This window comes from Columba livia, chromosome 11 (assembly GCF_036013475.1).
Source record: "Columba livia isolate bColLiv1 breed racing homer chromosome 11, bColLiv1.pat.W.v2, whole genome shotgun sequence".
Classification (NCBI taxonomy): Eukaryota; Metazoa; Chordata; class Aves; order Columbiformes; family Columbidae; genus Columba; species Columba livia.
This window is the reverse complement of record NC_088612.1, coordinates 10526865-10552324: the sequence shown is the minus strand read 5'-3', so window position 1 is coordinate 10552324 and position 25460 is coordinate 10526865. Positions and strand designations below refer to the sequence as shown.

Below are 25460 nucleotides of genomic sequence, written 5' to 3'. Positions count from 1 at the left end.
CTGTTTGTGCTCGGCAGCCAGTGGCTCGCTGCCATCCCCTAAGCTACACGCCGGGCTATATAAGCGACCTCGCTGCCTGGGCTGCGGGGAGGCTCGCGCACAGTCCGGCTCAGCGGCAGCACAGGGGAGGTTTCGGTAAGCTGCAAACTCTCTCTCTTCTTCCCAACCGGCTGCAAATTCCTTAACCCGTGGCTGACAAGCCCCTGCCTCACCCCCAGACCGCAGCTCGGCTGGCGGCTCCACAGCGAGAGGACGAGACTCTCCTTAATTGCGGTTTTTATGGGTTTTTTGTAAGAGCGAAAAAAAATAATCAACCAACCCTGCTAAGCTTTTCCCCTTTGTTGCAGCTCGCGGTTATATAATTTTGCTGTGTGATTAAGGCGGCATAATTAAGAGAGGCTGTGATTGCAGGCAAGGTGGAAATTAATTGATGGGCAGATGAAGGCGCAGTGGCTGTGGGCTGAAAAACATCAATGGGGACATGGTTCTCCATGTCCTGTGTCCCCCGCTGATGGGTTTGGGGCAGGGTTATGGGGACAGTGGAGTGGGGGGTTCGGGGAGGGGACGGGGCTATTTGATCTTCCCCAGCCCCTGCTAGAGAGAGGACACGGGCAATGCTGAACCCTCCACATCACTGGGATCCGGCCACTTAAACCCCCTTTTTCCCAGCATCGTGTGTCCCAGGGAAAATGGGACACCAGCACCGAACCAGTCCCAGCCAGCTCCTGAAATAGCTGCCAAGTGGGAAACAGGCTTTCAGGCTAGATTAATTTTTCTTGGTTACTGCCTGGCTGCGAGTTCACGACCCCATCGTAAGCCCACAAAACACCACTCATGTGTTGCTTGTTATTTTTGCTTGACTGGGATTTGCTGAGCCGTAATCAAAGTGTTTCCCAGTGCCACATTCCCAGGTCTCGGAGGGATTGGTTAATACTGCTTACAAATAATGGGGTGTTCCCGCTGCCGGCTGCTCTTTGTCAGCCTCTTTTTATGGGTAAAGTGAGGCACTAAAAGGCTGAGGCAGCACTTCACTCCCCCCAAGTTCATTAATTTGGAGTGTACAAAGTAAAGCACCTGGATTTCCAGCTGATATCACTTGGGATAACACCAGCTCCATGGGTACCTTCAGAAATTAAACACTTGATGCTGCAGGGCTGAGGAGCTAGCTTAAAAACAAAATCCGAAGTCACTGAGTTGGGGAAGAGCAAAACAAAGCCTCAGTCTCTCAGCTCTGCATGCAGAAAAGAGGAAAATATTTGGCTTCTTGTTCATATTTGCAGCAAAGGCTTGGCTTGCGTGTGGGGTTTTCCGCTTCCAGAGCCACTCGGGAGCCTCCCCCCTCACTGTGCTCCCGGGATCTGCTGGGATAAGACGTGATCCTTGCGCTGAGCCCAGCGTGCAGGCAGAGAGCTGGGGGGATGAAGATGTTCTTGCTGACACGGGGGGCAGAACGGCCCGTGGGGCCGCGTGGGCTGCGGGAACATCCCTGCATAAGTATTTAAGCTGTTAAAAGACATTTTAAGGAGATGTCATTCCAAAGCAGCGCTCTGTAGAATAGATTTGGGCTCAGATGTGATGGTGAGAAGACGAGGGGATGCAAACGCGGATGCAGAGCCACCGCTGCTCCCCTCTTGGGGGTAAGTGGGGGGCTGCCAGGGGTGGGCAGGGAGTAAAAGCAGCCCTGCAGCATGTTTTGGGCTCATTCAGACTGAAAGAAGCTCCCTGAAGGAGGCAGGATGCTGGTTGAGCCTCAATGCAGCCAGGCTTGTCTCCACAGGTCTGGGGAAGGCACAGGACGGCTGTGGATACTCCAAGAAGCCCCTGCTCACCTCTGAAGATCATGGTCACTGCAAAAGGATGGATCCTCTTCCTCTTCCTGGGAGCCACATCCATTCTAGGTGAAGGTTAAACGTTTCTATTCTCATCATCACACTGTCACTTGCCCACTGGCACAATGGCACATCTGCTGGTGGCCACTGAGCCAGCAGACATGGGTTTGGCACCGATGTCTCTGGGTCAGTACAGTCTTCACCCAGTCAAGCAACTTCCAGACGAGGGCTGGTGCCCATCCTGCCCACAGAGCACGGGCAAAGCCCATCTGCCAGCCTCCAGGTGACCAGACTGGCCGTGCTGGCACCATCCTCAAGTTGCACCAGGAAAGGTTCAGATTGGATATTAGGAAACATTTCTTCACGGAGAGGGTTGTTGGGCATTGGAAGAGGCTGCCCAGGGTAATGGTGGAGTCACCATCCCTGAAGGGATTTAAAAGATGCGGAGATGAGGCTCTTAGGGACATGGGTTAGTGCTAGATTCAGGCTATGGTTGGACTTGACCTTAAGGGTCTCTTCCAACCAAATGATTCTATGATTTCATGATTCTATGATCCCTGCCTCCTGTCCATGACACCCCATGGTGTCTAACCCACACCCCAGCTCCCACCCCCGCTCCCCTCTGCTCTGAGCAAACCCCCCTCGGTCAGTGCTGTATCCATCTCCCGAGCACAAACCAGCCCCAGCATCAAGCCGAGCCCTCAGGAACCAGTGATGCAGCTCTTCTCCAGGAGAAGATGCTCAGGAGCAGCTGGATCTGCTGTCACTGGTGGGTCACACGTACCACAGCATCAGGTGATAAGCAATCTGGCCCTCTGCGCCAGTGGGTCTTGCGGAGAAAACATGTTTGCAGGTTCTTTGGGTTTGTTTTCCAAGGCTGTAGAGGAATTTTGCCCTGAAGTGCTCTGGCCAGGCAGCCAGGGATAGGAAGAGGGAGAGTCAGTTTGCCACTGGGGAGGTGCCCAGAAGCTCCGGGAGCTGGGCAGCTTCAGGCTTAGCTCCCCAGTTTAAATGGGACGGGTCCCAGTAAGCACCCTGGGAACAAGTCACAATCGGCAACTCCCCCCAGGCACAGCAAGTGCAGAAAGCAGTTTATGTTCCCTGGCGACAACCAACCTCATCCACCTCAGGTTCACTTCTCTCCACACAGGGAAAGGCAGGATATATTTTATATCTCCAGCTATAAAATGATTATTTGATCCCAGCTGCTACAACACAGAAAGCACCAAAAAAAGTTCTTGGATGCTAAGGGAAATGGCAAATTTGCATCATCCCCGAGCAGCAGTGATGTTGTGGGACATCTCTGTCACACACTTCACTTGGCATCTCCTGTACAGCTCCCACAGCTCTCATCAGCCACAACCAAAAGAGAAATCTAAAAACCAGACCTTAAGGATCCCAAATCCCTTGACTCTAATGAATTCATTATTAATCTAATTTAATCTCTAATTTATTGACTCCTTAGGTCAAAGGCTTCTGAAACCAGCCCTCAGCAGGATCCAGATAGGACAGAAAACCTTCAGCCCACTGGTGATGCTCAGCTTGGAGAGTAAGTTATTTCCCTCACCGGGACAAGGGGTGTTTGTACGCCTATTCTTTTTTTTTCAGCCTTAATTTACAACCTAAACAATATTATTTGAGTAGATGAGGACATTTAGGCAATGGAATAAATGTTAATCATCCACAAGCTCCTGTAGGGTTTTGGCTATCGCTGACACACGCTGTTGGCTCCTCTCCTGGAAAAGTGAAGGTCAAGCGCATGAGCACGGCCCCGAGTCCCGCGGGAGGCACGCGCGGCCCCTCGCCAGGCTGGGAGAGCCCAGGGATGGGCAAAGACACGTCGCGACCTGCCTGTCCCCAGCCTGCCCCCATGCCTGGGGCAGTTTGTGACACTGTTGCTCTAGGATTAAAGCCCATAGGGCATTAATTACCTGCTCTGCTCGTTAATCCCCAGGAGATACCCCAACCCCTTGAACTTTACTGACCAGGTCTCGGGATTTAAATTCAAGGAGGTGCTGAAAAGGTTGGATGTGCTGATGCCATAGTGGAGGGATTAGGGGACTTTCCCAGCCTCCCGTCCCACACCCAGCAGCTCTCTTAGCTGCTGGGGAACATCAAAGCACTGAAAAGATGGACACTTGGAGAAGACCCCTCCACCCACTGAGAGGTATTTTTAGGAAAACTACCGTGAATTTTTTTTCCCCCTCAAAGCAGAAGGCATGATGCTTCTCAAAGCAAGGGGTAACTCCAACTTCTCTAAGGAGAAATAAAACAAAATTTTGAGTTTTTGACCTATGACATTGGAAATTAAAGTGTCTGCCCTTAGCAGCAATGAGCCGTAAACTCAGTTTTTGCCTCCAGGAAAGCGTGAGCCAGACCTACTGGGGTTGAGCAGCTGGGCTGGCAGGAGGGACGGGTGCTTGGGCAGCGTGCACACAAACTCTGCCCAAATCACCCCACATATCCTCTACCCATAGGTACAAGGAGCAGCTCTCGCCGGGGGAACCCAACCTTCACCTACGCCAGACGCAGTACGTTCCTGCCAGACAGTGAACCCTGCCCCTTCCCATGTCCTCGCCAGCGCTCGGCCCCTCAGCTTCTCTCTGTCCTCTGTTTTCTGCTTTTTTTGCTGTCGAGCTGCTACCCAGAGCCATATAGTGTCATTTTCCTTCACAGGACTGTCCTCCCTTCTTACCACACACCCTGCAGATTGAAGAAGCTGATCTCAAATAGGCTTAGGATCTTACTGAGACCCCACTTCAATGTGTTACACGTTAAGTTTTTGCTTGGGGCAAGTACAGACAGGCTTGTATCCTGGGACAAAACCATGTCCCAGAGTCCACCTCTCCCTGTCTCCCCAAAATTACTAAATAAGGTTTATTGACGTGCTACTTGGGATGCTGAACTAGAGATACTGACATGGCAGTAGATTTAAAAACTCACCCAAGCACTCGCTCCAAACCAGACATGATGCTCCCGTAGCTGCTCTCATTTAAATTATCTTTTCTAGCCCCCTGGTCTTGGAGGCCAGGGGTTCATTTTGGACCATCATTGAAACAGTGCAACCATGTGTCCATCTGCCTTTCTAGGAAATAACCCAACCTGGGTTATTTTAAATTGGGTGGAAGATTAGGTGTGGGAGGTGACATGGCACACATCTCCAAGAAACCTAATTTTTTAGGAACGTTAGTCACAGGCACATCCTCATAAACATTATTAGAACATTGTCATTAAAAATATAAACCCAAACCACAGGCTTGGAGGGGGATCTCATCCATTCAAAGCAAGCTTAAATTAATACCATCTAGTAACCCAGTTAAAGAGATTCCTTTACAAATCTAACCGCATATTAAACTCTCAATAAACCCGCTTTGCGTTTTACAAATCAGCTGGCCCCTAACATGCTCAACCTGCTCAGTAGCATCTTAGGCTTTGCACACAGTAAAAATGGTGCTCGCAATAGGACACACGCTTCCCCTATAGAGAACATATGTTGGAGTATGGTTAAAGACATTCAACATGATCATACCAACAATTTGACCCCCTTTTTTATTTTCTTTCTTTTTTTTTAATTTAACCACTTTTGAAATGCAGGAGAGCATTGCTCCTCAGACAGCATTTAAATTACAATGTGCATCTGATTTCCTTTAAGCCCAAGTTATTCAAGTCTAACCATGAGCTGCCTGCACTTTGCTCCCCTTGAGTTTATCTTAATCATCCTGAATAATGGTAGCCTGCGGGGAATTAAGTCAGAAGTCTTCAGATGCTTTCTCATGCTTTATTTCCCAGCTCCCTGAACGTGCTTTGAGTTAGTTTAACCCGTGTGGTGCATAATATCCAAATGCATAGTCTGTACTATATAGAAGCTGCTAAGAAACCAACTGCCAGTTTTTGGGCAACCATACGTGTAACATGCATCTCAGTAACACACCCCTGATGTCATTCAAGGTCCGCTGGTGCAAGATTCAAAAAGGTTTTTGTCTCCATGGTCAAAATGGAGCGAATGTTCGGGGAAGTGTGGCCAAACGGGCGTGCAGAAGCGTACCAGATCCTGCCTCGCTGAGCATCTCTGGGGTGTGCACTGTAATGAAGCAACGGAGGAAGGGCGGCTCTGCATCGGACACGACTGCTCAGGTGCTCCAATAACATCGCTCATGGGCAGGGGGTGATGTCCTGATCTCACCGCTGTGTAGCAGCTGTGCTCCCTTCACTGCCGTTTTGCTCTCCCTTGCCAGAATTTCACGATGCTGGTGCCCTTCCCGAGCAGGGCAGGGAAGTACTAAGGGATTTGATAGCAAAAGAGCAAGCTAAGGGGGAAATCCAGATACAGGGAATCATCAGGGACTCATAAAGATCCTGGGGACAGAGGAAAAATCTCATTAATGTTGTTATAACAGCAGTGATTGCAAACAACTGTCTCCAAGCAATAAGCCGCAGGAAGGAGAAGAGTTGGGAATGTTGAATTGCCTTGGCCCCTGCTGAAGGGGCTTGTAATTAATTATATTATTCTTGTAATCCCCTTTTAAATGAATCATTCTGAAAACAGTCCATGTTTTCTCCAGGAAAGTTGTATCACATTTTCCCTGATTTTTGCCATTTATTTCCAGCTATAAGAAAATTATCAGGTAGCTGCTGTACAGGGACGCTCTGTGATTGTAAAAGGAATGACCTGAGCCCTGGCCTTGGGAAGAGACAGACTATTTAGGATTAATCACTATTGGTAATGAAAACATTTCAGGATCACTGTCTGGGAGACCATTCATCAAACCCATCAGATAGCGCTCATTTGGCAATTAACTCATGTCTTGCCTAAGCCAAGATACCATCGAATAAGGGGAGACAGCTTTTAGTATAAAAACAAAAGTTGTGATGCTTGGGCACAAGTTGGTAACAAAAACCTACAAAGTTTAAGGCATTTGGATTGGTAATTTTGCCATGGTTGAGCTAAGAGCTCACATGCTGATCTGCATTCAAGTTTCCCCAAAATTCACCCCTTTGGGGAAGGTAAATAAGAGCTCCCAGTTGTAATTATATCCACGTGGCTGCTTTCTACTAATTGTCAGGTTCAAAATGACATCGTCCCTATGTTTCTAAAGCACAGCTGTTGATAATCAGTAAAAATATGTTTTGGATACAATTTATTCCTTATGCGGTATCTGCCTTATTGCATCTAAATTAAAAGCAGACGTGAGACCGTGCCGTGAGCGTTATGGAGACTTGGGGCTGGTTTCTGACCCACATTACCTCTTCTTGCAGTCTGCAACATCACCTGCCCCATGGGCCGTGTCAACGCCGACTGCGATTCCTGCATGTGCGAGGATGTGACGCTGCTCGGGAAGGTCTCTCTCGAGGACGGGTCACCCGCTGCCGATGCCCGCGTCTACCTGCAAGCTGAGAAACTCAAGTTGTTGACAACAGCCGATAACAGGGGCATGTTTAGGATCCCAGGCGTTTGTCCTGATGGCAAAAACACCCTTAAAGTAAAGAAAGCTAAATATGCAACAGCGACTGTCACTGTGCCAGAGAGCAACAGGAGGAACTTGGCAATCCAAGTGCAGCTGCACCGATCAGGTAGCCCCAAAGAGGGGGGGAAAACACAGGAGGCTTTATGCAGTGATCAGAAATAAAAACTGTGATTTTAGGAGGGGAAGAGTAACAGGATGGTCTTTTCCTCCTCCCACAGGCAAACCCTACATTTTGAGGAGCCCCGAGGACAAAGCCAGGAGAGTAGGACAGAGCGTGGCGCTCTGCTGCGATGCTGTCGGGAACCCGGCCCCTGACCGCTACCTCTGGTAAGGAACTCGAGTTTGATCAGGTAAAAGTCTTGGCTGTCCCACAAACTCAATTTTTATCTCCTTACTGGCTCCATAAAGTTGGGGGTTTTTTTAGCTATAAAACAGCTAAATACACCAAGAACCAATTGCTGCAAATGCTGGTTCCCTTGAGATGTGCAGAGCTGGTGTTTCTTGCAGGTGCAGTAATTTCATCTGCCAAGGGACTTACTGGAAAAGCACACAAATAAGAGTTTGAAAAACCTCAGCAGGCATGGCTGGCAGCTCTACCTGTCTGCCAACTGCACAGCAGCCACATCTCAGTACTGCTAGGGAAAGAGGAATAATTTTTTGGTGATGCCACCTAGCTAGGCTATAAATAGGGAAACTGAGGCAAGAGGTCTGGCAAAATCCAGATGCAGGATTAGGCCATGGCTCTGCTCTGGCCAGGCAGTGAACCTCTGTCCCCTTAACTACCTCTAGGTACCACAATGGCTCGCTGCTGGATCCCTCCTTATACAAATATAAAAACAACCTGATTCTGAAGAACCTGAACAGAGACCAGGCTGGAGAGTATTTCTGCAAAGCCAGCAGCGCCGGGGGCTCAGTGAAGTCTCAATCGGCCAAACTTGCTGTCATAGGTAAGAGAAAATGTTCTTGATGCTCCACAAGCAGCTGGGGCAGCAGTGGTGTGCAGAAACCAGAAAATGTGATACATGTGGCAAAGAAAAGTTGCAGAAAAACTATTTGTAGTTTATTTCATACATCCGTTAGCAGATAAGCTTGCGTGAGCTGGTTATGAACCAGATGCTCTCTTCAAACTGGAGCTCTGGATTGTAGGTGACCTGCCAAGCTCAATCTGCTGCTTTCAGCAGATTTCTCGCTGCACTTGCTGCCTGACATGTGAATATTTCTGTTTGGTTAGGTTTTTTGTTTTGTTGTTTTAAACTTTGGGACACATTTTAGTCTGTCCATAGCCAAAAAGCCAGGCAGCTGCAGAATCAAAGAATCACAGAACAGTTTGCATTGGAATGGAGCTTCAAAGCTCATCTAGTGCCACCCCTGCCATGAGCAGGGACATCTTCACCAGCTCAGGTTGCTCAGAGCCCCGTCCAGCCTGGCCTGGGATGTCTCCAGGGATGGTTCATCCACCACCTCTCTGGGCAAACTGGGCCAGGCTCTCACCACCCACAGTATATAAAAAATTTATTCCTCATCTAGAACATCTAGCTGAGGTGGGGGTGGATGGCAGTGGTGGGTTGAGCAGGAGCTGGGATACTCCAACCAGGTACCTACAGATAAAGCTGATCACCTGCCTCATCAAAACAGGGGCCAGATGAATACAGCTAACCAAAATCCTGCAAAACGTCTGGTTTATGGCTGTGAAAACCTCCCCTTTATTGAAGCAATGTTTAACTCTGAAGGTTTCAGACCACAGAGCGATGACTGTACAATTATTTCCTGCTGTTCATTAAGAAATCCTATTTAACAGGAAGACAAGAGGCATCCTGCGACTCTCAACCCCAAAGCCACCTCATCCGTCTTCCACATGACTGCTTCCAAAAAGCAACGAACTCCTTCTACTATGACGTGGGCAAGTGCCCAGCAAAGACCTGTGCTGGGAAACTGGATAAGGGACTTCGGTGCAAGGACAATGTTGCCTACTGCTGTGGGGTGTCCAAGATGGAAACCAGAGACATCTCCTGCGACGGGTACACGCTCCCCACTAAAGTTGTCGTAGAATGTGGCTGCAAAAAATGCACCGAGACCAAAATAACAGTTCGAGGCAGAGCCACAGCAGCAGATAATGGTGAGCCACTGAGGTTTGGCCACATCTACATGGGGAACAAAAGAGTAAGTATGACTGGCTACAAGGGAACCTTCTCCATCCAAATCCCATCAGACACGGAGAGACTGGTTCTAACTTTTGTTGATCGGCTGCAGAAATTCGTGAACACAACAAAAGTTCTGCCTTTCAAGGAAAATGGAGGCGCTGTGTTTCATGAGATCAAGCTCCTAAGAAAAAAAGCCCCGGTTACACTGGAATCCACTGAAACCAATGTCATTTCTCTGGGAGAAATAGAAGAAGATGATCCAATTGCTGAATTAGAAATCCCTCCCAATGCGTTTTACAGGAAAAATGGAGAAGCCTACAGAGGCAAAGTGAAAGCTAGCGTGACATTTCTGGACCCAAGAAATATCTCAGCTGCCCCTGTGACTCAAAGTGACCTCAACTTTGTAGATGAGGAAGGAGATGTATTCCCGCTTCGCACATACGGCATGTTTTCCGTGGACTTCACAGACGAACAGGGCACCGAGTCTCTTAATGCAGAAGAAGTGAAGGTTCATCTGGATGCTGCTCAGGTGAAGATGCCGGAGCACCTGCAAGAGATGAAGCTTTGGTCCCTGAACCCAGAGACAGGATTATGGGAAGAAGAAGGGGACTTCAACCTTGAGAAAAGCAGACGACGCAAAAGGGAGGAGAGAACATTTTTGGTTGGGAACATGGAGATCAAAGAAAGGCGGCTTTTTAACCTGGACGTCCCGGAGAGCAGACGGTGCTATGTCAAAGTGCGAGCCTACAGAAGTGAGAGGTTCCTGCAAAGCGAGCAGATCCAAGGGGTTGTGATTTCTATTATAAACACGGAACCAACACCAGGGTACTCCTCCAACCCCAGAGCCTGGGGCCGTTTTGACAGCGTAGTCACCGGTCCCAACGGTGCCTGTGTGCCTGCCTTCTGCGACGAGCAAAATCCTGGGGCCTATGCAGCTTATATTTTAGCAAGCATGGGGGGTGAAGAGCTTGAAGCTGTGTCCTCTGCTCCCAAACTCAACCCTAACGCTATCGGGGTCCCACAACCATATCTCAACAAGCTCAACTACAAGAGAACAGACCACGAGGACTCCAGCACTAAGAAAACAGCGTTCAGCATAAACATGGCCAAGCCAAGCCCTAATTCCCCAGAAGAGAACAACGGTCCTATTTATGCCTATGAAAACCTAAGAGAGTGTGAGGAAGCTCCACAAAGCGCTGCTCACTTCAGGTTTTACAGGATAGAGGGAGACAGATATGACTACAACACCGTTCCTTTCAGTGAAGACGACCTCATGAGCTGGACCGATGACTACCTGGCATGGTGGCCCAAGCCCATGGAATTTAGAGCCTGCTACATTAAAGTAAAAATAAACGGACCCCAAGAGGTGAACGTAAGGTCTCGTAACATGGGTGGGACGCACCCGCGGACCATCGGCAAGCTCTACGGCATCAGGGACGTCCGCAGCATCCGTGACCCCACACAGCCGGACGTGTCGGCAGCCTGCCTGGAGTTCAAGTGCAGCGGCATGCTCTTTGACCAAGACCGCGTGGACCGCACGCTCGTGAAGGTGGTTCCCCAAGGCAGCTGCCGCCGAGAGAGTGTCAACAGCATGCTCCACGAGTACCTGGTGAACCACCTCCCCATGGCTACCAACAACGACTCCAGCGAGTACACAATGCTGGCTCCTCTCGACCCGCTGGGGCACAACTATGGCATCTACACCGTCACTGACCAAGACCCGAGAATCGCCAAGGAAATCGCCCTGGGCAGGTGTTTCGACGGCACGTCTGACGGCACCTCCAGAACCATGAAGAGCAATGTTGGCGTTGGGTTGACTTTCACCTGTTCGGAGAGGAGTGCGGCAGAGCAAAGCATCTTCCAGTCCCAGAGGAACTCGGGCCAGCAGTCCATCCTGGTTCTGCCAGGGGAGAGCCCCGCGTACCGACGGCAGCCGGCGAGTCGCCGAATCCCCCAAAGCAGGACCCCGACGAGAGGTTAACGTTCTCCCTCATACTAGAGCTGTATAGGAGCCTCAGTAAAGTTGCTCGCACTTCATTAAATATAATTTGAAAGTAACATCTACCTGCTAATAATCTAATTCAAAGCTGGTAGGTGTCATTATTTTTGAGACATAATTAAAGTGCACTCTTTTTGTTTCCCCCAGCAGAAAGGAAAGACATAAGGCAAAAAAATTGGGGCCAGTAGCAGTAGTGGGTTCATGTCTTAATAAATGCATCTATAAAAATCTTCTTTCTGCCTGACATTAAACAGCTTCACAAGATAGTGTAAAGGGAAGACTAAACACATAATTCAATTAAGTCATGTACATAAAACATTCTTCTGTTCTGCATCTGCAGACTTTGCCAGCCCAAGTACCTGTACAGTAGTCAGTAACACAAAAAGGAATAAACTGATTTCCTCATACTGAATTCAACTGCAAGGTTTTGTACTTGAAATGTAAGTATTTTATTTATTTCTAGCTTGGTTTAGAATGACTGTATTCAAGCTAAACTACCAGAAGCTGCATTTCTAAGAACTCACATGCTCAACAGCACAGAGAAGCCATGGATTTGTAGGCTCCATACAGATAAAACTACAGTTTTCTCTTGCTTCTTGCATTATTTGCCAAGAAAATCCACGCTCTGTTATAGGGTAGGTTAATAAAAAACGTAATTTTGTAACTTTGACAATGCTATGTTGCTTTTGTGTTTGACACACCCAAGTAAACCAGGCTTAGAGCTGACCAAAGAATAACCCACAAAATTTCACTTGTCTGTTCGCAAACAGGTCACAGCTTTATCAATGTGAGACTGAGATGGGTGAGGGGTTTGGTGGGTACCTGGGTGCTTCCCCAGGTCCAAGGCTTGGCCATGGTGTGCTGCGGTCAGGGAATCTTCCCCCAGCTTGGAGATGTGGAGAGTCTGCGGTAATGCTGCGAAAAGCAGAGCAGAAGGTCACGGCAAGGGATGAACTAAGGAGGCAGCAGCAGTGCTCCCATGGTGGGACAAGATGGGGGCAAAGAGGGCTGGGAAGAGAGCTTCAAAGATTATAGGAAACCAGGCAATAAAGAGCTGGGCTGGGAGATGCAGGGACAGGGAGAAGACAAGCTTCCCTCCAGATTCAGCAGCAGCAAGCAGGATGCTGTTGGGCAAGAAGCTGCTCTTAGCTCAAAGTACAGATGGCCACAGAAGTGGTCAGACAGTGATCCATCTCCAAGTGACTTATTAAGCAGCCCTATCAAACCCCCACCACTTCTAGAGCAGAGCTGAGGACCTCACCAGCACAGACATCCTTTGTTTACACCCAAACACCCACAATAAATGTTTGGGGTGCAGGCAAGCCAGCAAGCCTCCAACATCAAAATTTCCACTGAGAGATCACAAAAATGTGGGCAGTGCTACTGGATGAAAACTGGAATTTTAACACACATTCAAGTATGGATTTCTCTCCCCTACCTGATCACCTCCTATGGGTATGAAGACAGTTTTAGGTCTATACTGTCTTACCTACAGCCTATCAATGTTATGGGGAATCTTTCAGTAGCATTTAGCAAGCTTTGGAAAGGTTCTCGGATGTGACGCAGGGCATCCCAGGCATTAAATGCAGAGCTGTGCAGGAATAAGCCTGAATTAGGCTTAAAAATGTAAAAAACCCAAACAAAACAAACCTTAATAATCCATGTTTTTATGCAAATTGACAGCTACCAAAGAGAAGCAGAAAAGGAAGAGCTGTGGAACACTCTGGCATATCCGCTTCATACCAATGGATTTAGACTCTGTTTTCTTTTGTGTTTAGTCTGCTGCAAGGGCTTGGCATGAGCTGGGGCCAGGTCATCCAGTGGGGAGCATTAGCTGGGACCTTCCCACAGAGCTCTTGGCTTGTGCTGCAGACTCACAGAGAAATGTCTCTTCCCTCTGTTCCCCTCCTCCTCTGCATCTAGCCAGCCAAATCCCCAACTTAGTTTCATCACTTGGAGGGTGAAGTAACACAAATGACTTCTGCAGACCAGCCCAAGACATACACGCATGAAAGCAGGCTTGGGATCTGGTCCCTGTGCCGCATGTGGGCTTGCCAGAGCCAAACACAGCGGGGTACAGGGCTCTTCTTTTTGGGGAGAAATGGCTGTTTAACATTAATTAAATGGTCACAGTGCTACAGCCTGAAATTCTGCCTGTTCATGAAACAGAAAGAAGATCTCTGTGTTTCCCCCAGTCTGTCCCCCACTGCAGCTTAACTCTGACTTGGAGGAACAAACTAATCTCCGCACTCTCGGAGCCTCTGAGCTCTCGGAGGAGGCTGCTGGCAGAATATGTTGGACACAGAGCAAGACAGAGGTTCCAAACGCGGGTGCTTAAGCACTATCATCAGAAAACAACCTTGGCTCAACAACCACCACTCAGTGCTAACTTTGTTGTTACTGATGAGCCACCATGCCAAATACATTACAAAAGTCTTGTCTAGGAGAAAAGTTACAGCATGTCCAAGCACCCAGCGCTCACACAATTTTCACACTCTAGGTCAATGTCCGTTCTGACTTCTCCAGCTCATGCTTATGGTCAGTGTCCTTTCTGCAACCTGAAACCAAACCCACGCTCCCACATATCAAAGGAGAGCATCAGCTGGAGGAATGCAGAAAGGCTGTGACTCGGCTCCTCCCTCAGCCTTTGCCTTCCGACCACCAACCTCGAGAAACAGCCCGAAGCAGGAGACCTGGCTCCTCAGCATCAGCAGGTTTGGGGCTAAAGGCAAAGCATCTTCCACTAAGGTCGTTCAGTTTCTAGCCCTCAGATAGATCTGGTGACCTTTCCCTCCTGTTCTTAAGAAAGGGAAAATATTGCTTCTAAGAAGCTATTAGGCACCAGCAGTTAGGGTAAACAAAAGAGGAGATATTCTTGTCTAGTCTCAATCTTCAAATTATTCAGGGATTTTGCAAGCAACTTTTTTTAAGAAGACTCAAGTACTGCTGTGAGTAGTCACTTACACTTTTTGGTTTTTTTTTGTAATTTACTCAGCAGAAAACAGGAATAAAAAGGTTTCCTAGGAAGCAGGGGGAGTAGTGAGGTTTCACATTATGAAACAGATGCATCCAACTGCGAGTCACCAGCATCCTAGGAAATATCACTCCCTTGAACACTTATTTGAAATCCAAGATGAAATCATCCCTATCCAACACCAGAGCCCTTCTGGTGCCCAAACATTTTGCAGTTCTACCAGCAATCTGGCTTCAGCGGTCTTAAACTGAGCTGTAGTGGACGCTGGGTCTACGAATACCTCTGCTACTTCTCCTCTCTCATCCGAGGACAGCTGTTTTATTTTGCTAGTATGACTTTCCAATTGCTAGGGTGGCTGTACTTGACCTCAGCAGCGGTACTGGGGACTGAATCACCATGTCTGTGTTCCAGAGTCAACCCTGACATGCTATTCCACACCTCATCAGTGAATACCCCTTATTTGTTTTGTCTGTTCTGCAAAAATAATCAGATTTTCTCTGCCTACCAAGTTAAATCCCTGCAGAGCTAGGTGAAAGTAAAGTTTCCAAAGAGACATTTTGGCTAAGAGCTGCTTGGGGAACACCAATTCCCTTTAAAGCTTCTTTACCATGCCAAAAATAGCATGCCAAAGATATCCTCCATTAAAAGAAAAAAAGAAAATCTTACCCTTTTTTCCTCCATAAAACAACTGCAGTAATGTTGTGCGCATTCAGAGCTAGGACATTAACTGTTAAGCAACAAAGAACTGCCTAATCTTTGATAACATCTTGCATAGAAAGCAATTCTGAGAAGCCTTAAAGCAAATGTTGCATAGGTCAAAAGATTAAGTTACAAGTATATGTATCCTGGCTACAATATGGTTTAGACATTATTTGGTATTAAACAACTAACTGAAGACATTCTGAACCAGATTTTCATGGTTTTCTGCCCAGCTGACCCTGCTTTTCCCTAAAAGAGACGCAGTGAGCACCATCTACAGGGTTTCTGTGCACATGTGACCTCAAACTCTCCCAAAGACACAGCGAAATTCTTAGCTGTTGCTTTATGTTTTAGTTAAAACTGAAATTACCACCTGCCAGCAATGACTAACTGCACTAGATCTCGCACAATGTGCAAGTTATAACAGTGGTGCTTTGCCTCATGTCATTTTGGAGATGCCAAGGACAGAGATATAGTTCATTGCTAAAACTTTGTGATGTCAGAGCAGGTTCACAAAAGTAAAGGAGTTACAGAGCCTTGAAGGAATTTTCCTCAGAAGTCATTCCTAGGAACAAAGCAGTTGATTTCACAGTTTGGTCATCTAAACGCTTTTAACCTTAAGTTGCCTGAACTTTTGATACTGTCTTCTTTCTGTGGGAGTCACATCTCACCCTTCATTTTGCTCAGGTCATAATGAACCACAATTCACCTTCCAGTGCCTGGGGACCTGGTACATCTGAACAGTTGGGTTGACCCATACTAACAGATAACTCAAATATTTCTCATAATTTTAAGCACAAATGATAAAGCATTTTAGACTTATCTGTAAGTTCTGGTGGTGGGTTTGCTGTTTGGGGTTTTTTTTGTATAGTCATTCCACTGCTAATTCAATTCTGATATAATCCATGCCTGAGGCCAGACCCCAACATGCAGCTGATTAGTGTCAAAAACCTCACTGTCTGTGGGGAAGGAACTTTAGAGAAAATGTCCTTATCCTCAGCAAAAAACAAATATTGAATTCCAATGATGCCTAGGAGTGTTCTTTAAAAACAACTGATGGAAAATTCCCAGAAGCTCCAGCAGGAAAAACACAAGGCAAGCAGCCATATAGTTGAGACCAGAAATGTAACAAAACCCAAAAAAAAAAACCCCAAATTCAATGACCATCCCCACAAACACATAAAAAAAAAAAAAACAAAACCACTCGCCCACCCTCCTTTCTGTTGGCATTAAGTGGTAACTAACCTTCCATAGATCAACCTCAACAGTATACCAGCAAAATGACTTCACAACCTTTACTTGCAAGTAGGAGGTGAGAACAAAGCACAAAAATAGATCATTTACTTGGAAGCAAACTTGCCAGTTTTGTAACTTCTGCAGCACAAACTGCACCTGGGAGTCTGTGGCCAGAGACAAAAGGAATTCTCCACAGGAGCCCGATTTCCACCTTGCTGTTGTTTCCAGTTTTTGACTCTGATTCATAGGCTTGGGTTTCTCGGGGGATCGTGTGTTCCAGAAAACCTGTCAGAGGCAGATTTATCGTTGAATGGCAATTAAAGAAAAATACTGCAGCATCTGCTCTAACAGATGCTTCTTCAGAAACATTTTAATCCATGTGATGGAACATATTTTTCTAGATTTTTTGCTTTCATTCAGTGAGTCACACTCAAGCACCTCAAGTTCCTGTCACCTTGTTATAAGTCTCATGAATTCAACACCTGACTTGAGCTTTGAGTTCCAGACACAGCTGTTTGAAAAGTATGAAGAGCCAAAAGAACATGTGGAAGTAGATGTGCTGTCAGTCTTTGTTTTGCCATTATTCTCACAGTACTACATTACTTCTAAGAAAACAAAGTAAAAGAGTCATCAGTTTTGGGGTTCTTCTACATGAAGTGTTCCTTCCTATATATGCCATTAACCAAAGGCATGTTGAGGAAAAGCTTGGATTAGATTAAAAACTCATCATCAGGTACAAACCCCTCTCAAAAATTCATCACAAAAGCTAAAGATATCTAAGAAAAATATCTATTGAACAAGGTAAATTACAAGTTTATAGATGAGAAACAGAATCAATAAGATTCAAACAAGTCACTTGTATAGAAAAGCAAATATTCAAATTAAATTTTTCGTTTCTGAATTTAAAAGGAAAAAATGATGTGCTCACATCACATGCAGGTGACTAAAACCAATCAACTGGCACACATGGATGATATCAAACAGCACTTACTATTTACAGCATTTTCAATGCCAACAGGCCCAAATAAAGCACACGACAGTCCTAAAAGAACTGGATGAGGCAATCCTGGATTAGAATTAATTAAGAATATTCTGTCTGTTCCCTTTCTGAATCGAAAATTGATTGAAACTGAATTCCAACACACTGGCAGCAGATACCTGCAGACTGAAACCACACAAGGAAAATAAGCAGGAAGACACAAGTGACTAAGCAGCTGCCATTGATTGAACAGATTGATCAGAGGGAATAAAACCCCACCGAGCAAACAACCCCGACAAAGGCACATAACCACAGCTCTGTGTATGGGATTATATAAAGATGTGGCATCAAATTCCAGTGAGATCAGGGATGTTCTGTTTTAAGTGTAGTTGACTCTAAGAAAACAATCACGGACAAGAAAAGATTCTCTAGACCTTCTTGGCTAAAGTGAAGTTATTCATCTCAATGTGGGGGTACAAAGGTAGGTTAAAGGTCCACAAGAAAATCAAACCAGACAATCTAAGAGTCTCAGCAAACACAAAAATCAGAATTACAAAGCAGCACAGGACTTCATTATTACCAGATTAAAGTAACTCTGCACAACTTGTGCTTGAAGAAAATTATACCAGAAAGACCTCAAAAAGAAACTGAAAACGTTGTATAAAAATACATTTATTACTCAACAGTGGAAAACGGGATTTATTCGCTATCTTCAGCATTCACAGAAATTCTCTTCCTTGATGGGGGAAAGAGAAATGAGTATCACCAGGAACTCACAATGAAGACAGGTGTATGACAGCAATATCAAACACTTTGAGAGGAAACCCCTTAACCAAGTTGAATGTTACAGGTGGGCACTGAAATATTTTATATTACTATTAACTTACAGCCATCTTCTTCCACATTTTAAAATACATCTATTGCTTTATATCCTGTGCCAATATTTCCCTCTGTTTCAGAGTCTTTTTTGCCGTGCTAAGTTTGAGTGTCTGAAATCTGCATTCCCGATGAACTGTTCTTGCGTTCTGCTGGAACCAAGAGTGCATATATCCATTGTAGAAGTCAACTGCTGTGAGCTTCTTCTTTAATACGACTGTTTTGATTCCAACCCAGCCTTCCTAAAGATCAAAACAAAACCAAAAAATGGCAGTAAGCTTCTTCCATGTTTTGAAATTATCTTTAGCTCTCACTGGGCTGGCTTACAGAATGTATTTCATTTAATGTCATCACATTTACATTACAAGTCAAATTCTCACTTGCAAGGGAAAAGCAATTAGTGGCAATTAGAAGTTCTTCAAGGTGTCAAATAAAAAGACTGATGCTAATCTAAAGCAGTTTAGTGAATAACTATCGATAATTAAGACAAAAATTATGTCACACAAATGCTAAAAACCTCATCTTTAGGGCAATGAAGATAAAACAAACGGGAAAAACCTACCTTGCAACAAGCTATCAATGTCTGGGACGCTTTATGGTATAGGAGTGAACCAGGAACAGCTCCACAATCATTTAATACTTGATCTAAGAGCAAAGCAAAATTGTATTGTAATTTTATCCCAACAAGTACAAAACAGTTTGAAACACTTATGTCTCTTTGAAGCACAATCATCTTGAGTCACTATTTTGCTAAAAAATATTTTATTGCATTTTGTGGTTTATTATACCCAAATGGGCAGGGGAGAATCAGAACAGTCACGCTCTGGCACTACTCCCCACCTGATCCATGAAGAGACTTTAAGCTTTGGGGACACTGCTCAGCCCACAAGCTCTTGAACTCACAAACTACCACAGAAAATGGTTTAAGTGATAGTACACAGGGACAGTTTTCCTCAGTGACCCCCAGACAAGCACATTAATTAGAAGAGGATCTCCTAACTAATGAGAGGACTGAAATCCTCCAATCTCAGGATTCTCAGGACTAAACCTGCTGCTCACTCAATATAATCACAAAGCAGGAATGTCCTTAAAACCCATTTATGCTTATCTTGGCACACATAAACTTACTGCGCTCTAAGCTTACATAAGACTGACTTAGTTCTGTTGGAGTTTCAGAACTCACTACTTAAAGCTATTGTTTAATACAGTTGTGTATCATGTACAAATAAATCTTTGAAAATTTAACTTAAGAAATCAATTTTAAAGCAAATACCAGTAAAACCGGGGATATTATCCACTTCCACGAAGTCCAGAAGTTTAACAGCAGTGCCCTTCCAGAGTGTCTGTAAAGGGAACTGGAAACAGAAGCAGGTGACACACTGAGAATATTTTCATGATCTCCAGGTGACTGCCTAGGGTGTTCTATTTTCCTCATGCAAGATACCTGTGATAACAACACTAGGGGAGAAAAAAATTGGTATCTGTCCAGACAAGACAGTTTTATTAATTTTCTTATTATATCTAGTTTTCCTTGCTCTTCCTCATCTCATTAACAAGCAAATCACTAGCATGTACGGTAATGAGTTAAGCAAGTAGCTGCCGCAGCTGTTTACTGTGGCTGTTTGCACTCTTGACCGCCACACAAAGATGTCATTACAACATTCTGAAACCCCCTCAGACGCACCAGTGGAAATCCCAGCACTAAGGAAACAATACAAAACTATCCAGCTGATTTTGCGCTTGGGATCAAGTTCATGGAAATTTTCCTCCACACTAATTCCATCGCTAATGCTAAACTATGTTGGGATTTTAAAACACATGCTAGGTTCTAGAGGCTAAAATAATTAAACTTGAGTTTTAGTCATTAGTTAAAATATCTACACCAAACTTGGATGTGCCACGTGACAGAAAAGGATTTAAAAAAATTCTGCTCTCTTACCATACTTCCTATTGCACGATGCAGTTGAATTATTTGTGCAGCTGTTTGTTCTTCCCATTTTATACAACTCTTAGCTACAGATATTTTAGGAGCTGGGGGGGAAAGAAATTAGAAGACTTCATATTTTGTTTTGCATTTTTTGCAAACAAATAGCTGTATTATTTTATCTTATTTAAACCTGATTTTGTCCTGACCAATAGCAGGCTTACCATCTGGCCATAGGTAGCTTAGAAAACAACTGGAGAAAAGATTTTGTAAAAACCTCAGTTTGGATCATTTCTACTTTATTCTCAGTTGTGCTCTTATTTACCCATTGCACTGCAAACTGATAACGTGTATTTACAAACACAGCTGCAACACTCTTGTCTGCGTTACAACCATGAAGAATAACAAACTCAGATTCTGTGACATGACCAGTGATTTTGATATTGTATGGGTAACTGGAGGAAAAAAAAAAAAAGACTAATGCAGTACATCTGAAGAAGAATTCTGAAGCATTTTTCCCTCTGCATGACATTTTGAAGCCAGAGAAGGCAGTGAAGAGCTCATACTGAGAAAGATATCTAAAAAAGTATAACCCAGCACAATAGGAAGAAAGTTTTCCAGCTGATAAAAGAAAAAACGAACAAGTTGCATTAAGTATGCTGTGTACCTACCAAATGTTACTCCTTCTTTTGGTTGCTCTTTTTTATTTTTTAAACTTTCAGGCAAGTTTTTCAAAACTGATATCAGCTGCAAAATGAAATTTTGTACAGAATATTAGCAAAGCTAAGCAGAGAACATTTATTAACAGTAAATACAAAACAGAAATAGAGTATTTAATTTTTCATCAGTTAAGCTTTCTTGTGAACTTCTAGAAAACCGGGTCAGTGCATTCAGAAGATTTGTATCATGCATACAAATACACCAAAGGCATCCTTCCTCCTGAATCACAATTAAAAACCCAAGTATTCTTTTATGGATGATCTCCTCTCTGCCATTAATCCTAGAAAAGGATGAAAGCTAATTATTGAGATGAAAAAACAGATATATATTTATTTAAATAAAATAAGAAACTACACTGTTTCCATACAAAACACTTGAGTTTTTCACTGAATAGAAAGAGAATGGCAACACACGGCATCAGCACTGACAGCTTATCACATATCACTCTGCTTTCCTCTCACAAACACTCCCAGCTCTCCTTCCTCTTCCCAATTGCTGTCAACTCAGAACAAGATTAAGAAGAAATCTGTTCACACACATTAAAATCAAGGTACTTATCAGAAGTGACACTTTACCATGCTTGCACCCATCTCTGATAACATCACTTCCAGCTCCTTTGCAGTACAGCGGGGAGGAACAGCGAACTCTTCTTGTTTAATAATTGGACCAACATCAAACCTATGAGGCCAAAAACACACCAGCTTACTGGAGGAGAAGCTAGAACTCAATAAACAGTTCAAAAGTCTCCATTCAATAAGTTAACTCAGTTGCTAAATATCCCTTTTTCCCCTCTCTAAAAGTTTATTTTTCAGACATTATCAAATAATGTTTGGTTCACAAGACAACACGGGGAAAATAATATCAGATGTATCTTGGCAAGCAAGATCCACCTCAGCAAGCTAAGATTGATCCGAATGCACCATTTACAGTTTGGAAGCGTAAGATCTCAGAAGAAACAGCCTGAAGCATTCACATGAAATTTGTTTCACAGTTTCCTGAGATCTATTATCAGACAAGCACCTAAGAAAGAAAACTACGGTAATGTGTTTTCACAAGCCTTTTAAGTCAGAGTTTGTGCTGAAACTAAGACATGTAATTTCTCTCTCATGCCTAGACAACAATTTCTTGTCTGGTTTCACTTACAGAGGTTTCACGCAAATATGAAAACCAGATCTTTTCTGCTGTGTCATACCAAGCCTACCCATCTAGCTGTGTGAATGTTTGTTCTCTGTCTGCTCCTTGTAATTAAGCAAAAAATTAGAGAACAGGTCCAGAGTCTAGAGTGAGAATTACACACTTGCTAAAATACTGTATTTCTGGCAAGCCTTATATGGTCAGATGAAAGTTTCTAAATATTTCCAGTGTTAATGCTAAACACACTCACATATTAAAAAAAATAGTAATCACATAGAATGATTTAAATGACAACATAAGTGGTGATGATTTAAAGTCCCAGGAGGCAACAAAAGCAACGAGTTGTTTTGGGAAGCACAACTAACCTACCTTTTTGGTCTTATTTCCATAATCGTTACCCCAGTCACTTTATCACCATGAAGCACCGTGTGGATTATTGGTGCAGGACCACGCCACCGCGGGAGACAGCTGGGATGGATGTTCAGGATGCCACTGAATTCAAATATTTTAAAGTTAGAATAGGAACAGTACATGAAGCTGAACCCCTATGTAAATGGGTGTGCAACATTTATTACACTGGAACTACTTTAAGAATTAACTCTTCAGATATTCTGAAATGTTATTGGTTTAAATATATGTTTAAAGGAAAATTCTCACCAAATAACTTTCAGTTTCTTAGTGAACAAAGAAAGGAAGAAGAGGAATAAAGGTAAATGAATTATTCATAGATCTACATCAATGTGTTAAGGAACTGTGAACTTCACAGCGACAGAAAGAGGGCTCACGCGAAGCAGATGAACCCAGAAAAGAGGATGATCCCATCTGCTACAAGTCACAGGTGCTGACTCAAAACCAGAGTCCAGCTTTGCTACCAAAGCAGCAATAGACGTTCTGTCAGCTCACTTACTATGGGAACTGCAGAATAAGTTCCTCACTTAGGAGACGTCCAAACGATGCCACCACGCCCACATCAAACTGCCCCACGGGTCCCGTGTGTGGCCACTCGTGAACAGGCAGCTGGAGCTCCCGGGCACAGCTCCTCACGGGCAGGTCCCCGGGCAGGTGGGAGGGCAGCGTCACCACCTCCAGCCTGGACACCAGCAAGTCCTCGCTGGGCTCCCTGCGGTGGACAAGGCATTGAAGGCCTCACACAAGCACAGCAAGGGAGAGGCAAAGGATGATTCATCTTCACCCCTCGCTATGTCGCTGGGCCTTTCCACACCACCTGCCCCTCCAGCTCCCATTGTCTGCTTCTGCCCAGCCTCACACTCCTGCCACCCCTTACCCCCCCCAACCCCCAACTTCCCCCTTTCAATCCCAGACCACCTCCCACGCAGCCCCACAGTCTCTGCCCCCACTGTGATCCCTCTCCATCCACCCACTCACGACACCACGGTCCCTGTCCCACCCTAAGGCTACTTTCACCCCCACTTCCCTACCAAACTCTGCCCAAACCACAGTCCCTGCACCCATGACCCCTGATGGCCCCTGAACCCCATCATCAGCTCTCACAGAATCACAGAATGGTTTGAGTTGAAGGGACCTTCCCAGCTCCCCCAGTGCCACCCCTGCCATGAGCAGGGACATCTTCACCAGCTCAGGTTGCTCAGAGCCCCGTCCAGCCTGGCCTGGGATGTCTCCAGGGATGGGGCATCCATCACTTTTCTGTGTGACCTGGGCCAGGCTCTCACCACCCTCAGGGGTAACAATTTCTTCCACATGTCCAGCCTGAATCTCCCCTTTTAGTTTAAAACCTTCGACCCTTGTCCTATCACAACAGGCCCTGATAAAAAGTTTGTCCCCATATTTCTTACCGGCCCCTTTTAGCACTGAAAGGCCGCTATAAGGACTCCCCAACCCTCCCTCACTCACCGTCCTCAGCTGCTCCCTCCACAGTCCCTGACATTCTCTCTCAGGTCCCGTCCCCCGCACCCTCCTCTCACGGCTCCGCCTCCAGCCCCCTCCCCGCCGTCCGCAGCCCCCTGGGCCCGTTTCCCCGGCCAGCGGGCGGTACCTGGCGGCCTGCAGGGCCCGTAGGGCGGTGACGGCGAAGCGGTCGGTACCGAAGAACAAGACCCGCCATGGCGGCCGCGTCCCCGCGCGCCCCGCCGCCCCGCGCGCCGCCTTCACCCCCTCCCGCCAGACGCGCAGCAGCCGGCCCCGCATCACGGCGCTTCCGGCGCGCGCGTGACGACGCCACCAGGCGCGCGGAGCCCGCCTCGGGGGGCGGGGCGTATCGCGCAGGCGCTCCCGGGCTGAGGCGGCGCCATCGTCGTGGAGCGGGTGGCCGGTGTTTGCGGGGGTTCCGGGCAGCGCGGGGCGCCGCGGGCCGGGGTTCGCGGGCCTGGGGCGGCAGCACCCCGCGGAGGGAAAGGCGAGCAGTCTCGGCAGCGAACCCTCCGGTCCTGGCTTCTGTCTCTACAGCCTCGGTGCTGCCCGAGCGGAGCCGTAACCCTTCTGACCGAACATCGGCTGCTCCGCCTCAGTGTGAAGATACGGCGGAAGAATGTTGGGCAGAAAGGGCTGTTGACACCGCAGCCGTTAATTTTCTGCTGTCTCCAGTGCAGCGTTTGAGAAGCTGATTTCTGTATCTGCCTGTGCGTATGGCATTAACAGTGATGATAATTTAAGGAATGTTTTCTTGTAAACTGTGGGGTCAGAATAAGCACTTAACTGTCTTCTCCCATAACATAAGAATAAAGATATTTTATCATCATACTAGAAACATTGTTTCCCCCCACGGTAAGATAGTTTATTTGTGTTGCTTTTCGTTTAATGCAAATTACACACGCAAGTTCCCCGTGCATCGGAATCACAGTAAATCCTACAGCCCTTGACACAAGGAATTTCTAAAACACAGAATGTGCGAATCTGGAAACATTTCCTATATGCCAGTGAGAACGTGAATTACGACAGTTTATGTCGGACAGATACAGGAGGGAACGGTCACTAAGGAAAGTGAACTATTGGCATATTCGTTCCCTCTTTCACGCCTGTTTTGCTCATTAGGGCCCCTTTCGCTCAGACGCAGGTGATGAGTCCTTCTCCAGTTGTAGAAACAAAGGAAAACTAAGGTTAAAGGTAAAAAAATCAGGTGAGCAACTGTAACTGGGGTCCTTACATCCCTACGCCCTGAGAAACGGGGAATACGCTACCAAATTCTGACGTAATTTCGCAGCTGAGAATCAGCACGTAAAAATCAGTCGCTCTAGAAAACTTAGTGCTTTATGACTTGGGGAGCCCAGTGAGAATCCTCAGTTTATTCTCACGCTGGGATGTGCAATTTCAGCCGCTTTGTCTCAGGGTGCGGATGTGAAAGGATGTGCTAAAAAATAAAAATATAAACAAGAGGGGCAGAAGGGTGAAGGAAAGGCTTCTGTTGGAGATTAAAGCAACCAGTGTAGCTAATCTTGGAAAGCGGATGGGGAAGGAGGGCAGGCGAATGCCTGTTTGTCTTATCATAGGAGCTGGCAACAGGGAACAA

The 25460-nt window shown here is 45.9% G+C and overlaps 2 protein-coding genes across 3 annotated transcripts; one reads left to right on the top strand and one right to left on the bottom strand.

Moving 5' to 3' along the window:
- Positions 1-12107, top strand: CILP (cartilage intermediate layer protein). Its single transcript, XM_065076746.1, has 9 exons — positions 1-135; positions 1778-1898; positions 3295-3378; positions 4307-4360; positions 5778-5963; positions 7086-7400; positions 7513-7621; positions 8084-8241; positions 9093-12107. Exons 2-9 carry the CDS (start codon positions 1841-1843, stop codon positions 11414-11416), a joined length of 3288 nt encoding a protein of 1095 aa, XP_064932818.1. The 5' UTR covers positions 1-135; positions 1778-1840; the 3' UTR covers positions 11417-12107.
- Positions 10433-24269, bottom strand: MTFMT (mitochondrial methionyl-tRNA formyltransferase). 2 transcript variants are annotated; one of them, XM_065076749.1, is made up of 10 exons: positions 23991-24269; positions 22884-23096; positions 22346-22468; positions 21418-21520; positions 20794-20869; positions 20138-20229; positions 19472-19553; positions 18761-18843; positions 18210-18440; positions 10433-16628 (listed from the first exon to the last, which is right to left on the bottom strand). In XM_065076749.1, exons 1-9 carry the CDS (start codon positions 24140-24142, stop codon positions 18240-18242), a joined length of 1125 nt encoding a protein of 374 aa, XP_064932821.1. In that variant the 5' UTR covers positions 24143-24269; the 3' UTR covers positions 10433-16628; positions 18210-18239. The 2 variants fall into 2 exon arrangements, with proteins under 2 accessions (XP_064932821.1, XP_064932820.1); XM_065076748.1 differs by lacking the exon at positions 10433-16628 and having other exon boundaries at positions 17975-18440.
- Between the last annotated feature and the right edge of the window lie 1191 nt (positions 24270-25460).